The 15,069-nt window shown below is 34.7% G+C and overlaps 2 protein-coding genes across 4 annotated transcripts in view; one reads left to right on the forward strand and one right to left on the reverse strand.

The window, feature by feature from the left end:
* The window catches only part of slc8a1a (solute carrier family 8 member 1a), a 65,271-nt gene extending 60,984 nt beyond the window's left edge, over positions 1-4,287 (forward strand). For all 3 annotated transcript variants that reach the window (XM_073825609.1, XM_073825610.1, XM_073825611.1), the window contains one exon: positions 738-4,287. In XM_073825609.1, coding sequence (XP_073681710.1) covers positions 738-1,114 — 377 coding nt within the window. In that variant the 3' untranslated portion in view covers positions 1,115-4,287. The remainder of the gene's footprint in view (positions 1-737) is intronic.
* A 2,275-nt stretch (positions 4,288-6,562) lies between these two features.
* Positions 6,563-13,437, reverse strand: tmem178a (transmembrane protein 178a). The gene is made up of 3 exons (XM_073825928.1): positions 12,540-13,437; positions 9,949-10,086; positions 6,563-7,783 (listed from the first exon to the last, which is right to left on the reverse strand). Exons 2-3 carry the CDS (start codon positions 10,052-10,054, stop codon positions 7,542-7,544), a joined length of 348 nt encoding a protein of 115 aa, XP_073682029.1. The 5' UTR covers positions 10,055-10,086; positions 12,540-13,437; the 3' UTR covers positions 6,563-7,541.
* Between the last annotated feature and the right edge of the window lie 1,632 nt (positions 13,438-15,069).

Consider the following 15,069-nt stretch of genomic DNA (forward strand, 5'->3'; position numbering starts at 1 on the left):
TATTCAATATATTTATATATAATAAAATTATATGAATACAAATATGTGACCCTGGACCACAAAACCATTCTTAAGTCGCTGGGGTATATTTGTAGCAATAGCCAAAAATACATTGCATGGGTCAAAATTTTTGATTTTTCTTTTATGCCAAAAATCATTAAGAAATTAAGTAAAGTTCATGTTCCATGAAGATTTTTTGTAAAATTCCTACTGTAAACATATCAAAATGTAATTTTTGATTTGTAATTTGCATTGTTAAGAACCTAATTTGTACAACTTTAAAGGTGATTTTCTCAGTCTTTTTTATTTTTTTGCATCCTCAGATTTCTGATTTCAAATAGATGTATCTCAGCCAAATATTGTCCTTTCCTAACAAACCATAAATCAATAGAAAGCTTATTTACATCTCAGTTTTGTCAAATTTAACCTTATGACTGGTTTTGTGGTCCAGGGTCACATATATACATGTAAATATGTTTTTAATGAAGTCTCTTCTGCTCACCAAGCCTGCATTTATTTGATCCAAAATACGGCAAAAGCAGTAATATTGTGTAATATTTTTACTATTTAAAATAACTGCTTTCTATTTGAATATATTTTAAAATGTAATGTATTCCTGTGATCACAGCTACATTTTCAGCATTATTACTCCAGTCTTCAGTGTCACATGATCCTTCAGAAATCATTCTAATATGGTGCCTGAAAGTATTTCTGTCTGTCATTCTCTCACAAACCAGACACATTCGCTAGTAAGGTGGCAGCCATCCAGGATCAGTACGCCGATGCCTCCATTGGCAACGTGACGGGCAGCAATGCCGTGAACGTCTTTCTGGGCATCGGAGTGGCCTGGTCCATCGCTGCCGTATTTCACCAGGCACAAGGCCAGTATTTCCGAGTGGACCCCGGCACCCTGGCATTCTCCGTCACCGTTTTCACCATCTTTGCCTTCATCTGTATCGCCGTTCTCATGTACCGCCGCCGCCCCGAGATCGGAGGGGAACTTGGTGGCCCGCAGACTCCCAAAATCCTAACCACAACACTGTTTTTCAGTCTCTGGCTGACGTACATCATCTTATCCTCTATGGAGGCCTATTGCATCATCAAGGGTTTCTAAATCAGGCACGAGATGACAGGATGCCATCCTTAAAATCCTTGTATAGAGGACCGACAGGAGGAAAAGGTTCAAAGGACAAGTTCAAAGAGAATCGCAAGTGTTTTGTGTGTTTTTGTGTCGTCCACTGTTTTAAGTACGTGAGTATACATTTTTCTCTGCTGTTGAGGTAAAGATTTTGAACATTTTACTTCATTTCGATTCAATTCAAATGACGTATAACATTCAAATGTTATTTTTTGGCTAAATGGTACAAAAACGAATGACCTTTGAGTAACATTTTATTCCTCTGGTCATGTAATACATCAAAGATCCTGTCATTTTAAATCTCATTTATATACTTGAAACTTACTTGAGAAATGTTCAACAAGCAGAAATCGTAGCATAAATGAACTTTTCTTCATTCTGCGATGAACACATTTTGAACCTAAAAACGGGTGTTTTGAACAACGAATGGTGTTGCAAGATTATTATTGAGTTTTGTTAGATGTTAGGCCATAAAAGTGTGGATTTGTGAGCATTTCAAGCTTTTATTTGGAATTTACACAGGTCAGTGTTTTCAGTTTTTCAGTGTTTTTGTAACCTGAACGCCTGGTTACACAGGATACTGAGGATTTTTTCAGCAGTAATATGTTTTGTGTGTTTGTCTGAACTTGTATGTTACATTCTTTTCATGGACTTTCATATGTTTCTAGTGCAGGTAGCAGTAGTTTTAGGACATACAATCAAATCTTATGTCTGTCTCAGCATTTAGACAAAAAGATCTATGAGAAATTGTGTAAAAAGCAAGTTCAGAATTCATTTTTTTAATTCTTTTAATACTGCTATATGAGGAATGCATGTTATCTCTCCTGTGTTTTGCAAGTTTTTCCCTTTATCAAGGAAAGACTGTATTTTTTTTTTTTGAAGATTTCACAAAGAACAACACACATGTATGATAGAAAGTCAACGGCAACACTGGGAAACTGATCTTGTTGTATATAGTGTTCAGTCTTCAAATAGAAAATTCAGGATGTTTCACTATTTTTACCCATTTGAGGACACGGGCACACTGGTAAAAGCTTTTTCTTTTTTTCTTTTCACTCATTTTTGGTCAGGACGTACACTGCCGTTTAAAAGTTTGGGATCAATAAGATTTTTAATGGTTTTTAAAGACATTTCTTATGCTGATCAAGTCTGCACTTATTTAAAATATATTGAAAAAATAATATTCTATAGTTTTCTATGTGAAAATATTTTAAAATGTAATTTATTCCTGTGATACAAAGCTGAATTTTCAGTATTATTACTCCAGCCTTAAGTGTCACATGATCCTTCAGAAATCATTCTAATATGTTGATTTATTATCAATGTTAAAAACAGTTGTTCTACTTAATATTTTGTTGGAACCTGTCATTTCCCCCCAGGATTCTTTGACAAATAAAAAGTAAATAAAATAGAAATATTTTGTAAACATTGTTGTAACATTATAAACTACCATCTACGTCTTTTTTTGAAGAAATGAATACTTTATTTACCAAGAATGTGTTAAATTGATAAAAAGTGATAGCAAACCTTATTGTTAGAAAAGCTTTCTATTTTCAATAAATGTGGTTCTTTTAAACATTTTATTTATTAAAAACCTGAAAAAATAATCACAGGTTCCAGAGAAAATATTAGGCTGCACAACTGTTCCCAACATTGACAATTTTTAGATCTAAAAATCATACAATCATGGTTGGAAAAGGTTTAAATACACAAAAAGACACTGGAAAACCAAAGAATTTATGGAACCTGAAGGATTTTTCTGAAGAACAGCAGTTTAACTGTTCAGGACAAATAAGGGACTCATGAACAACTATCACTAAACAAAAAAAAAAAAAAACAGCTGTGGATGATTCAGGTAACTACACAGTATTAAGAAAAATGTATGTAAACTTTTAAACAGGATCATCTTTATAAATGCAACTATTATTTTTCTAGTGGACTATACCGGTATGTAAACATCTTTTATGTAAAAAATTATACTACGGTGCGTTGAATGCTTAAATCTGATTGGCTGACGAACGCACCGCAAAGGTATGCTGCGTTCCAGGCAGGTTTTTGAGCTTGTAAATCAGGACTTCAAACCATGATTCAAGACTTTGTAGCATTCCAGGCAAGTCACGCCAAACGGCCCAAGCGCATTTATTATTTTTATATTATTAATAATTTGATTGCAACGTTATATTGTCCTAAGCTCTATTTTTTCCACGTGTGCCACTTGCATAAACACCGCATCCCTAAAGGCTGATATTGTTGTTTCTCGGGCTACGTTATGCCAAAACTCGGAATGTCGAGTACGTCGATCTAGTACGAGTTCCCGGGTGGGAAATCACGGGTTTGACTGCCTTTCCAGAACACTTTCACTTTCACGGGTAGAAGTTTGGAAAAACACGGGTAACGGGTTGCCTGGAACACGGCAGTAGTTCCAGGCAACTCTTGACTGCATTAACTACATGTCTATACACGCAAACAGTTAGCACACACGTTAGCATACGCGCGCTAATGTTGTTAGCGCTGCTCTGACTAACAACTTAAAAACTACATGACATTTTTCTTAAGTATTGGCTGTTAAGAATTAAGATTTGAATCACAGAAATAAATGATATTTTAACACAAATTAATATAGAACATGATTTTAAACTGTAATAATATTTCACAATATTACATTTTTCCAGTACTTTTGATCAAGTAAATGCAGCCTCGATGAGCATATATATAAATTCTTTAAAAAACATTAAGAATCTTACTGATCCCAAACTTTTGAGTGTCAGTGTATCATTGTGTACACACGGGTGATGGCACTGTTTATCTACTCCAGCACGAGTCACTCGGCCCCCAGCCTCATTTACAGTTCATTTTACAGATACATTGTTGTACAAGTAGTTTTCCCTCGCTTATTGTGCGAGTGTTCAGTACCTGTAAGTTTCATTTTGATTAATGTTATCTGTATAATACAAGCTTTTTATTTATAACATTGTTTGTTGTTTCAACAGTTGAGTTTAGTCTTTTTTTCATTTTGGTTTTGTGGCATATTTGTGGCACATTCATTAGAAGGGATGTATATTATTTTTGCAGTGTGAGGCCTCCTCTACACCACAACAAAGTAAAGGTTTAGGTTACAAGTTCATATTAAAGAAATACTCCTTTTCAGAGTTCAGGCAAAGGTTTGTGTGTTTATTGATGATAATGTGGCGCCCTCTTGTGTCAGAATAATAGAGAGTCCTGAATTTGAACTACTGTGTAAACAAATCCAAGGGGTTGGCGGACCTTTTGATCTTTACATTTTCATGAACTTTTGTGCTATTTGGGAATTAATGAAAAAATAAATAAATAAATCAAAATTAGCGATTTTACTCAGAAAGAGCAACTTTTAAAACATTTAGCAAAGCTGAGAATAAAAAAAATGTATACATTATACAGCTAAGTACATGGCTTTTATTGTTCTGAAAATTACTATTTTAAATACCCTGATATTTCCATATAAGTGTTGTTTATGTTAACTAAAAAAACTGTTAAAAATCTTTTTTTTTTTTTTTTAAATAAAGCTGAAATAAAATAAGATAAAAATATAGAGCCTTAAAAACAAAAGTAAAAAAAGGTTAAATAAAAAAGAAAGAAAATGTTGCCTTGGCAATTAAAAATATAAAATATGTGTCATTTGTAAGTTTAATATTACTAAAACTGAAAATGATATAGAAATATTATCAAAAGCAAAATACATATTGTTAAAAATGAATTAAAAACAACAAAATCACATACAATTACTAAAAATAAAAACTAAATAAATTACATAGAAATACTATCAAAAACGATTGAAAAATGAAAAAATCACATCAAATTACTAACAATAAAAACGAAAATTAGAGATATTGCCTTGGCAATTAAAATATAAAATGTGTGTGTTACGTTTAAGTATAATAATTTTAAAATTGAAATAAAAATAAATATTATCGATTTAATTTAAAATGAAAAAATCACATAAAATTACTCAAAATAAAAACAAAAATTAGAGATGTCACTTTGGCAACTAAAAATATGAAATATGTGTGAGACGTGTAATTATAATATTACTAAAATTGATACAAATTAAATAGAAATATAATCAAGACAAAATTACAAAAAAATTAAAAATTAAATGAAAGATGTTACCTTGGCAGTTAAAATATATAATATATGTGTGACTCATTATAATATAATATTATATTAATAAAACTGAAATAAAAATTAAATAGAAATGTTATCAAAAACTTATTACCAAAGCACATAAAATTACTAAAAATAAACAAAATTAGAGATGAAAATATGAAATATGTGTGACACGTGTAAATATAATATTACTAAAACTGAATGAAAATTAAATAGACATTTTATCAAAAATGAATTAAAAATGTTAAAAGCACATAAAATTACTAAAACTGAAACAAAAATTAAATAGAAATATTATCAAAAACTAATTAAGAATGACAAAAGCACATACAATTACAAAAAATAAAAAAAAATAGAGATGTTGCCTTGGCAATTAAAAATGAAATATGTGTGACATGCAAGTATAAAATTACTTAAACAAAAATAAAAATTAAATAGAAATGTTATCAAAAATGTATTAACAATTACAAAAGCACATAAAATTACTAATAATAAAAAATGAAAATACTAAAATAAAGATGAAAATTAGAGATGTTACCATGGCAATTAAAAATATGAAATATGTGTGACATATAAGTATAATATTACTACAACTGAAATAAAAATTAAATAGAAATATTATCAAAAATGAATAAAAAATTACAAACTAATAACAACGGAGAATATTAAAATAAAAACTTTTTAATGATTTTTTTTTTTTTTTTACATCTAATGAATAATAAAAAGTACATAAAAAATACTAAAATATCACTGTTTCTGGTTTTCCAGGACCTGGCCCTCAATATTAAAATTGATATAATCAACAAATCAGCTACATTAATCATTTATAGTCAAATTAAAATGTTTTCAGACACCTTCAACATTGTCACAGTATATTCGCTATAGTTTAGAAAATGGTAATAAAATATGAGAAGAACTCAAGAGTTAAACTGTGTCAAAACAAATTCATCTTGATAATGTCAGAAAACTTTGATAGAAAGGTAAGTAACACGTCAAAGTCAACATGTCAAATCTAATTCTTGGTCTCAAATTGATATCTGGTGTCTGAATACTTTTTGATTTGACTGTATTTCTATTTTTGCTAATTAAAAACTGATTTTTATGAACCATACATAACCAATAGCCATATGAGGTGAAATCAACAGCATTGTTTCATTTTTTTCTGCACATGTAGTGTTCTTTTTAGAAAAGCAAAAGCATAAAACATGCTGGCGCTGCTTAAAACGAGTTGCCGTAGGTCTGCCAAAAATAAAACCTAAGCACACGGAAGACTTTGGTTTCTTCATAGACCTTTATTTCATCATGATAATATTTTATTTACGATACACTTTCAGGAACACAACAGAAGTTTTGAGGCAAACAGTACAGTTTCAGGGGGGGATATGTTACTGTTTTGGCTCAGTTTGGAAAACAATATCCAGCAGTTCATATAATCCCGTGTGGAACGGAAGGACTTGTGTTTTCAACAATGCCGTGACGTCACGAGAGGCCTTTCATGAGCGAGGCTGGTAGATTCGAGAGCATCCACTTTAAACATGCTGCAAGTGACAGCCGAGGCCTGAATCTTCAGAGGCATTTCATCCAATCACAAATTTGCATATCCACATCTTAGATCTCAAGACTTCTCGTGTCTTTCTGATTTTTCAATCTTTTTGAATATCATCCACCAGCTGTTACCCAAAGGTGATATATATGCAATCATGCCTTTATACATTTGTCTGATGCGGTGACATGAAGCGTCCCTGATTGATATTTCTTCAGCCGTTTGATATTTTCATCTGAAATGAGCCAATGGTTAGTCGACTTGTATCCGTTTGCAAGTGTTAGGGAAACCAATATGCTTTAATCACATCATAAAAAAATAATACTGACCATGTTCAGAGCAATAATTGGAATTTTAGATGCTTTGCATAAAAAATTGTGGCTCAGATCCTTAGTGTGTACAGTATTCACCTGATCCAGAGAATGATTGCATCACAACGACCCACAAACATACACATACCCATTATATTCATACACACTGTATATTCACGTGTGTTTTCTCTCTTTTTTAAAATGTGTGTTTGATTTGTAAGCAAATGTGGAAATGCAACAGTCGTTCTGTATAACACCAATACATCTTGAGCCCAACGAAGGTATCGGAAATCTACAAGACATTCAAAGCCGCTCCACACAGCATGGAGTCCCACTTGAGTTTTTTCCTAAAGCGCCAAGTGCTGATTAATGTTTTCCCGAGTCCTCCAGGCTGCCAGGGGGGCGCTCATACAGACGACTCCCTTGCCGTTTTGGAGCGAAGAGCCTTTGTGCGGCTCACGAAGGGATGAGTTGTGCAGATGCAACCTGACGCCACTGTTAGGCCCAGACTGACCCACGCACAGAAGATAGACCATCCGTAACCATGGTCTACGTCGCTGGGCAGACCGTAGATGAAGGGAGGGTTCCTGGAGAGGTCGTATGAGACACTGGCTGCGTAGGTGCACAGTGAGATTGTGCAAAAGATTCCTGTGGGATGGAAAAAGTTTGAGGTTACTGATCTAATGAACACATGAGAAACAACAAAAACCATCTGGTGTCTTGGTATGTACCCCAATGTTATGTAAAAACAGTGAGAGACACAAAACTGTGTGATGTTGCTTTTATACAAACTTTACTGTTTGCAACACAAAGTCGCTGTTTTGACCCCCAATTTGCATATTTACACTTTCAGTCAAAAGTTTTTGAACAGTAACTAATTTAATGTTTTAAAGAAGTCTTTTCTGCTCACCAAGCCTGCATTTATTTGATCCAAAATATAGCAATCAGTAAAATTTTGAAATATTTTTACTATTTAAAATAACTTTTCTATTTCAATATATTCTCAAATGTAATTTATTCCTGTGATCAAACCTACATTTTCAGCATCATTACTCCAGTCTTCAGTGTCACATGTTCCTTCAGAAATCATTCTAATATGTTTATTTGGCTTGCATTACATAAATAAAATGAATGGGTTCAGAGCAGATTTCATATACCTGATGCATCCTTCAAAACAGGCTGAATAAAGGATGCAAAACAAAGACTGTCTACTAAGGATCCTTCAGATTAAGACGTCATTTGATGGGGCTTTATCACATGGCAGCCGAGATACGCAGCCTGTCTAGATTGCAGCATTCTATTTGAAAAGGACCATTAGTATTGAAGTAGGCATATTCAGATGCAGAGTCATTTGTGACCCTGGACTACAAAATTAGATTAGTCTCAATTTTTTGAAATTGAGATTTATACATCATCTGAAGGCTGAAGTTAGGCTAGGACAATATTTGGCCGAGATACAACTATTTGAAAATCTGGAATCTGAAGGTGGAAAAAAATCTAAATATTGAGAAAATTGCCTTTAAAGTTGATCAAATGAAGTTCTTAGCAATGCATATTACTAATCAAAATATATATATGATATATTTACGGTAGGAAATTTACAAAATATCTTCATGGAACATGATCTTTACTTAAAATCCTAATGATTTTTGGCACAAAAGAAAAATCGATCATTTTGACCCATACAATGTATGTTTGGCTATTGCTACAAATATACCCAAGCTACTTAACACCAAGGTCCAAGGTCACATTTGAATCCACATTTTTAAATGAATTGGTTTAATGAATGATTCAATGACTCATTTATAAGGGTAGTGGGCTGCATTCTAATATGCATACATCTGTCTCCAGCATATTTTTCCCTAAGAGCGGCCACGGCCATTTGTAAATTTTATGGGTCTAGCTTTGGGTCTCATTTGCTTCCAGCTCTTTTTTGCTGTACAAAACAGCTTGTTTTGCTGCTTGATATTGCAAATTGGTGTGTCTTACCATATTATTAAAATGTATTATCTTAATTATGAACACATTGGTTTGTAATCCAAACAGTTTTCCATTTACTGCATGTTATTATTCTTCTCGTTATTTCCCTATAGACCAAACATCACAGCTGCGCACGCATAGTGGTCACAGAAAAACACTGGTAACAAGTGAAATCCATGGAATAAGAGAAAAAAACTATTTTTGAATTTAACAAATAATTAGTCTATGTTAATCACTAAGGGAAATTTTAGTTTGAAAGCCAACCTTTATTATCAAATATCGACATGATATAAGTAAATGTATTTAAAATTACATCTTCAAAATATGTCTCTGGCATTGTTCAGAGGGCCGGTCCAAATGTGGGGGCGGGCCGCATTCAGCCCGCGGGCCTTAGTTTGGGGACCCCTGCTTTAGAGGGTCTGTTAAAACTCAATGGGCTCAGGGGAGGCCTCTGTAAATTTACCTTCTGTTGTTACTGTTGAACAATCCTTAGAAAAACGAGTGATTTATACACTTTTCAATGTTATAGTTTGAAACATTGGCATTGTTTAATTTTTGTACTACGATTTTTTTTCTCATCCAATATGTATACCTGGTATGTATATGTATGTATGTATATACACGCACACACAAGCAAGACAAGACAAATGAGACAGAAGGAGATAAGCAGATAAATAGACAAGACGTGGGAGAATGTACAAGGTAGACAACCATTTGGAAAGGAAAGAGAACCACCTACGAGAAAGTGTGCAACTGGGCGAAACGAGTAACAAGTAGCTGAGCAAAAGACGAGAAGAAAGTTAGATAATAAGCGAATAAGCGGAATTGTGTACCTGCCATGAGGAACAGGAGTCCAGACACATGCTGGGTGAGGCTCTCCTCCCAGAAAAATCCCACGGCGGCCACAATGCTTCCGCACAGCATCACGGCAGCAGCCATGCCCAAGAACCCCGCCGTGATGCGCCGCAGATCTGAACACCGTAAAAAAAACACACTGTTTCCATGACTACCGCCCACTTAGCCAACAACACTATACAGCTATGGGTAACACCTCATCTTTAGGAACTTTCACTGCGCTCAGAAATCACTTCCATGCAGTCCATGCAAAGTTTTGGAGTTGCTGACTGCAGATATTGATTCAGTATGTTTAATTTAAAGGTAATATTATAGAATCTGATTGGGACACATGCATGGAGGAAGAAAAGCTTAATTAGGAGGCATTTTAACGAGGACTGTAATTAAGGCATGCAGGCTCCCTCATGACTTGATAAGTTACATCACAGGAGCTAATAAGATTTCTTCCAACAGAAAATGACATTTGACCAAGTTTGTGTACACAAAACAGTACCGTGGGGCATGTAATTATATCATGAAGATGCAAGAAAAGGTTATGATTACATATTCATGACAAGACATGCAATAACTGCATTAGCACTAAACACATGAGCCGTATTCATATTTATATAACGGACAATAGAACCCAATGACTGTCTATTTTAAAATTTTAAATATCGGATTGAATATTTTAATGTATGGAATATTAAAATATCGACTATTTTTGGATAGTTTTTCTAGAAAAGAATATTTATGTATATGTGACCCAGGACCACAAAACCAGTCATTAGGGTCAATTTTGAAATTGATTTATTCATCACTTTTCATTTATGTATGATGTTTGTTAGGATAGAACAATATTTGTCCGAGATACAACTTTTTGAAATTTGGGATCTGAGGGTGCAAAAATATCTAAACATTGAGAAAATCGCCTTTAAAGTTGTCCAAATTTTTTTTTGTTTTTAGCAATGCATATTACCAATCAAAAATTAGGATATATTTTTGGATATATTTACGGTAGGAAATGTACAAAATGTCTTCATGGAACATGATCTTTAATTAATATCCTAATGATTTTTGGCTGCTACATATAAAACAAACTTTAAAAGCCAGTGTTTTATGTTTCTCTTTATCTTATCACATCTAACAGTACTTTCCTCCTGGGTAAAAAAGATAACTTAATACACTGAAAAATATTTTTTTCAAGGTTTTTCAAAGATTACTGGAGTACATTTTACAAGAAAATACAATTCCAGTCTTTCTGGAAGTCTCATGTTTAATTCAATGTGTTTCTTTTCATTTCTTTGTAATTACCCATGAAATTTACTAGCAATTTCTGAGTAAGATTTGTTTTTATACCAGTATTTAGAATATTAGTTTTTATATATGCAAAAGTGTATCTGTCTTTAAATTTAGGGCTTCTATTGCAAGGGAATTATTATATTTGAGGGTCCAAAATGTCCTTACCACTACCATACTTGGACTAAAAGCCAAAAAAAACATGGATAATGTAAAAGTACATCTGTTCTAACAATAAACATTAATTACAAGCTTAATAATCCACTGTATTTGCTATATTAATACCTAATAACATGTTCATCTTCTATCCAAATACATTTTTTAATCTATTTTTCAAAATACACTCCCAGTCAAAAGTTTTTGAACAGTGAGATTTTGAACAGTAAGTCACTTCTGCTCATCAAGCCTGCATTTTTTTTTATCTGAAGTACAGTAAAAACAGTAAAAATTTTAAATATAAAAAATATAACTGCTTTCTATTGGTATATGTTTTTAAAAAAAAAATTCTGCGATTTCAAAGCTGAATTTTTAGCATTGTTACTTCAGAAATCATTCTAATATTCAGGTTTGCTGCTCATGTATTATTATTATGTTGAAAACAGAATTTTTTCAGGTTTCTTCGATGAATAGAAAGCTCAGAAGAACATATTTTTTCTGAAATAGTGATATTTTGTAACATTATAAATGTCTTTATCATCGATAAAAGTATTCATTTCTATAATTTCTTCCGCCCCCAATAAAAATAAAAAAACTGGAAAGAATCCTGAAAAAAAAAGTACTCAACTGTTTTGAAATATTTTTAATAGCAATAAAAAAATGTTTCTTAAGCAGCAAATCAGCATATTAAAAAGATTTCTGAAGGATCATGTGCCACTGAAGACTAGAGTAATGCTGCTGAAAATTTAGCTTTGAAATCACAGGAATAAATCGCATTTTAAAATATATTTAAATAGAAAGCGTTTATTTGAAATAGTAAAAATATTTCAAAATTTTACTGGCTGTACTTTGGATCAAATAAATGCAGGTTTGGTGAGCAGAAGAGACGTCTTTAAAAACATTACAAATCTTACTATTCAAAAACTTTTGATTGGTAGTGTACATATACAACGTGTAAGCGGTATACAAATAAATTTAACTATTTTAGTATCATAATCACAATCATTTTCCATGGTATTGCACTGCATGGTTTTCAAAATGCAAAGCACACTTAACTCCAGCTTGCATGCACTGCTTAATATTCAATGCATATCAAGAGCTGTAGAAGGCGGTGAGGAAGCTTTGGGCGACTTACGTAAGAGGTGCCACTCGTCCTGCTGTATGGTCCTTGTCAGGTTGAGAGGGATGTTCCTGAGTCTAATGGGTTGAGAGAAATGGTACTTGACAGATGTGCATCGGTCTGCAATACCTGCACAGAGATCACAAACTGGTGTAACATGCCTGACCAAAGGACAAACTTTGCCTTTCAAAAGCAGCTTTACCAACGAAACTCCTAAATCTGTTCATAAACACTTTTTCATATCCTTGCTGTTATAATGTTTGCACATAATCTCTGCTACTGTATTTGTTTTGTTTGTCTTTCCCTGAACGCTCCAGCACTGGGCCAAGAACAAGTATAGAGCCAAGCACTGCTGAAACACCCGCCTCCCCGACAGAGTGACCTTCTGTCATTATTTCCGCCTGGGTTCACACCACACCACACAGATTTGGCTGGTGTTCTGTGCTAATTCTGAGAGCTGTTTTTCAGACTGCAGTGATCATGCGGTAAGACTGAGATGGATAGTTAGGTTAAAATACAAGAAACACTGCCTGGGGTCATAACGTAGAGATGCGGTCAGCTGCATGGCACTTCATTCACTCAAGAAAATGAATTTAGTCTGGCTAGTTCCTATCAGTTTCTTAGAAATGTGTGGGTGAAATTGAAATGTGCCTTGCTTGAATTGACTCCATTTTAATTCACAGCCAAGCCAACGAGAAAGCTTGAAAAAAAGGCTAGATGTGCACTTCTTCTGTATTCACTGATAATGAATTCAACTCAGGTTTTCTCAAAGTGATATTAAGTTGCAGCCATGTACTTTAAAGAATACTAAAACTAGTATTCCCAACCTGTTGACCAGTTTCCCATGATTTTTACTCCACAAAGATATTTAAAGATGATTGCTCTCACAAACAGCATTTTCTAGCTTAAAAATCTATCGCACCAGAGATGCAATCTTATTTAACATTTCTAAGTAATAATGTAATTTAAATGTTACATAAAAACATGCAATATATATATATATATATATATATATATATATATATATATATATATATATATGTATGTATATGTGACCCTGGACCACAAAACCAGTCATAAGGTTAAATTTTACAAAACTGAGATGTATCATATGTATGATGTATACATCATATGAAAGCTCAATAAATAAGCTTCCTATTGATGTATGGTTTGTTAGGATAGGACAATATTTGGCCGAGATACATCTGTTTGAAAATCTGGAATCTGAGGGTGCAAAAAAATCAAAATACTGAGAAAATCACCTTTAAAGTTGTCCAAATTAAGTTCTTAACAATGCACATTACTAATCAAAATTTACATTTTGATATGTTTACAGTAGGAATTTTACAAAAAATCTTCATGGAACATGATCTTTACTTGATTTCCTAATGATTTTTGGCATAAAAGAAAAATCAATAATTTTGACCCCTACAATGTATTTTTGGCTATTGCTACAAATATACCCCAGCGACTTAAGACTGGTTTTGTGGTCCAGGGTCACATATAGTCACGGGTGAGAAATCACACAACAAGGTAGCTCGGTGAAATAGCCCCGGAGGGTGGATTTATTTAAATACTTTTTAAAAGTGAAGGAAAAAATAAGGTGAGTGCTATCTTCGTGGCTGGTGCTCCTGTGAAGTCCTCGTTTCTCGTGAAGGTGGGTGTCCAGGCGTGCTCGTTCTGGCCCTAAGAACGAGAGGAGACAGTAAGGGAGAGATAAGGGGTGGGTGGGGAATGACCCCTGACAGACCTGCAAAAGCTGAGTTCATCGGCGTTGGCGGCCCCTGGCCCGATGTTGCACTTCAAAGTGGAAGTCCTGGAGCGCAAGAAACCAGCGGGTCACCCTGGCGTTGGTATCTTTAGCTAGGGCCATCCACTGCAGGGGGGCATGGTCGGTCAACAGGGTGAACTTATGGCCGAGGAGGTAGTAGCGCAGCTCCAGGACTGCCCACTTGATGGCCAGGGCCTCCTTCTCGACGGCGGCGTAGTTCTTCTCTGCCTTGGACAGCTTCCTGTTGATGTAGATTATGGAATGCTCCTCACCTTCCTGGATCTGTGACAGGAAGGCTCCCAGTCCGGTATCGGAAGCATCCGTCTGCAGCAGGAAGGGGCAGCCGAAGTCGGGAGCGCGGAGCACAGGCGACGAGGTAAGTGCCGTCTTGAGCCGAGTGAAGGCTTCCTCGGTGGCTGTCGTCCAACAGATCTTCTCAGGCTGCCCCTTCCTGGTCAGGTCTGTCAGGGGGGCGGCTAAAGAGGTTAGTTCAGCCCGCCGGACCATGACGTCGTCCAGGTAGGCAGCCGCATAAGCTTGGTGGGGCCTCAGGATGATGTCCATCATGCGCTGGAGTGTTGCAGGCGCTCCATGCAGGCCGAAGGCGAGGGTCCGATACTGCCAGTGGCCACTAGGGGTAGAGAAAGCAGTCTTTGGTTTAGCAGAAGAGGTAAGTGGTACCTGCCAGTATCCCTTGGTTAGGTCCAGGGTAGAGATGTACCGGGCCCTCCCCAGGCGGTCCAACAGCTCATCGACCCGAGGCATGGGATAGCC

This window comes from Garra rufa, chromosome 20 (genome assembly GCF_049309525.1).
Source record: "Garra rufa chromosome 20, GarRuf1.0, whole genome shotgun sequence".
In the NCBI taxonomy this organism is placed as follows: domain Eukaryota; kingdom Metazoa; phylum Chordata; class Actinopteri; order Cypriniformes; family Cyprinidae; genus Garra; species Garra rufa.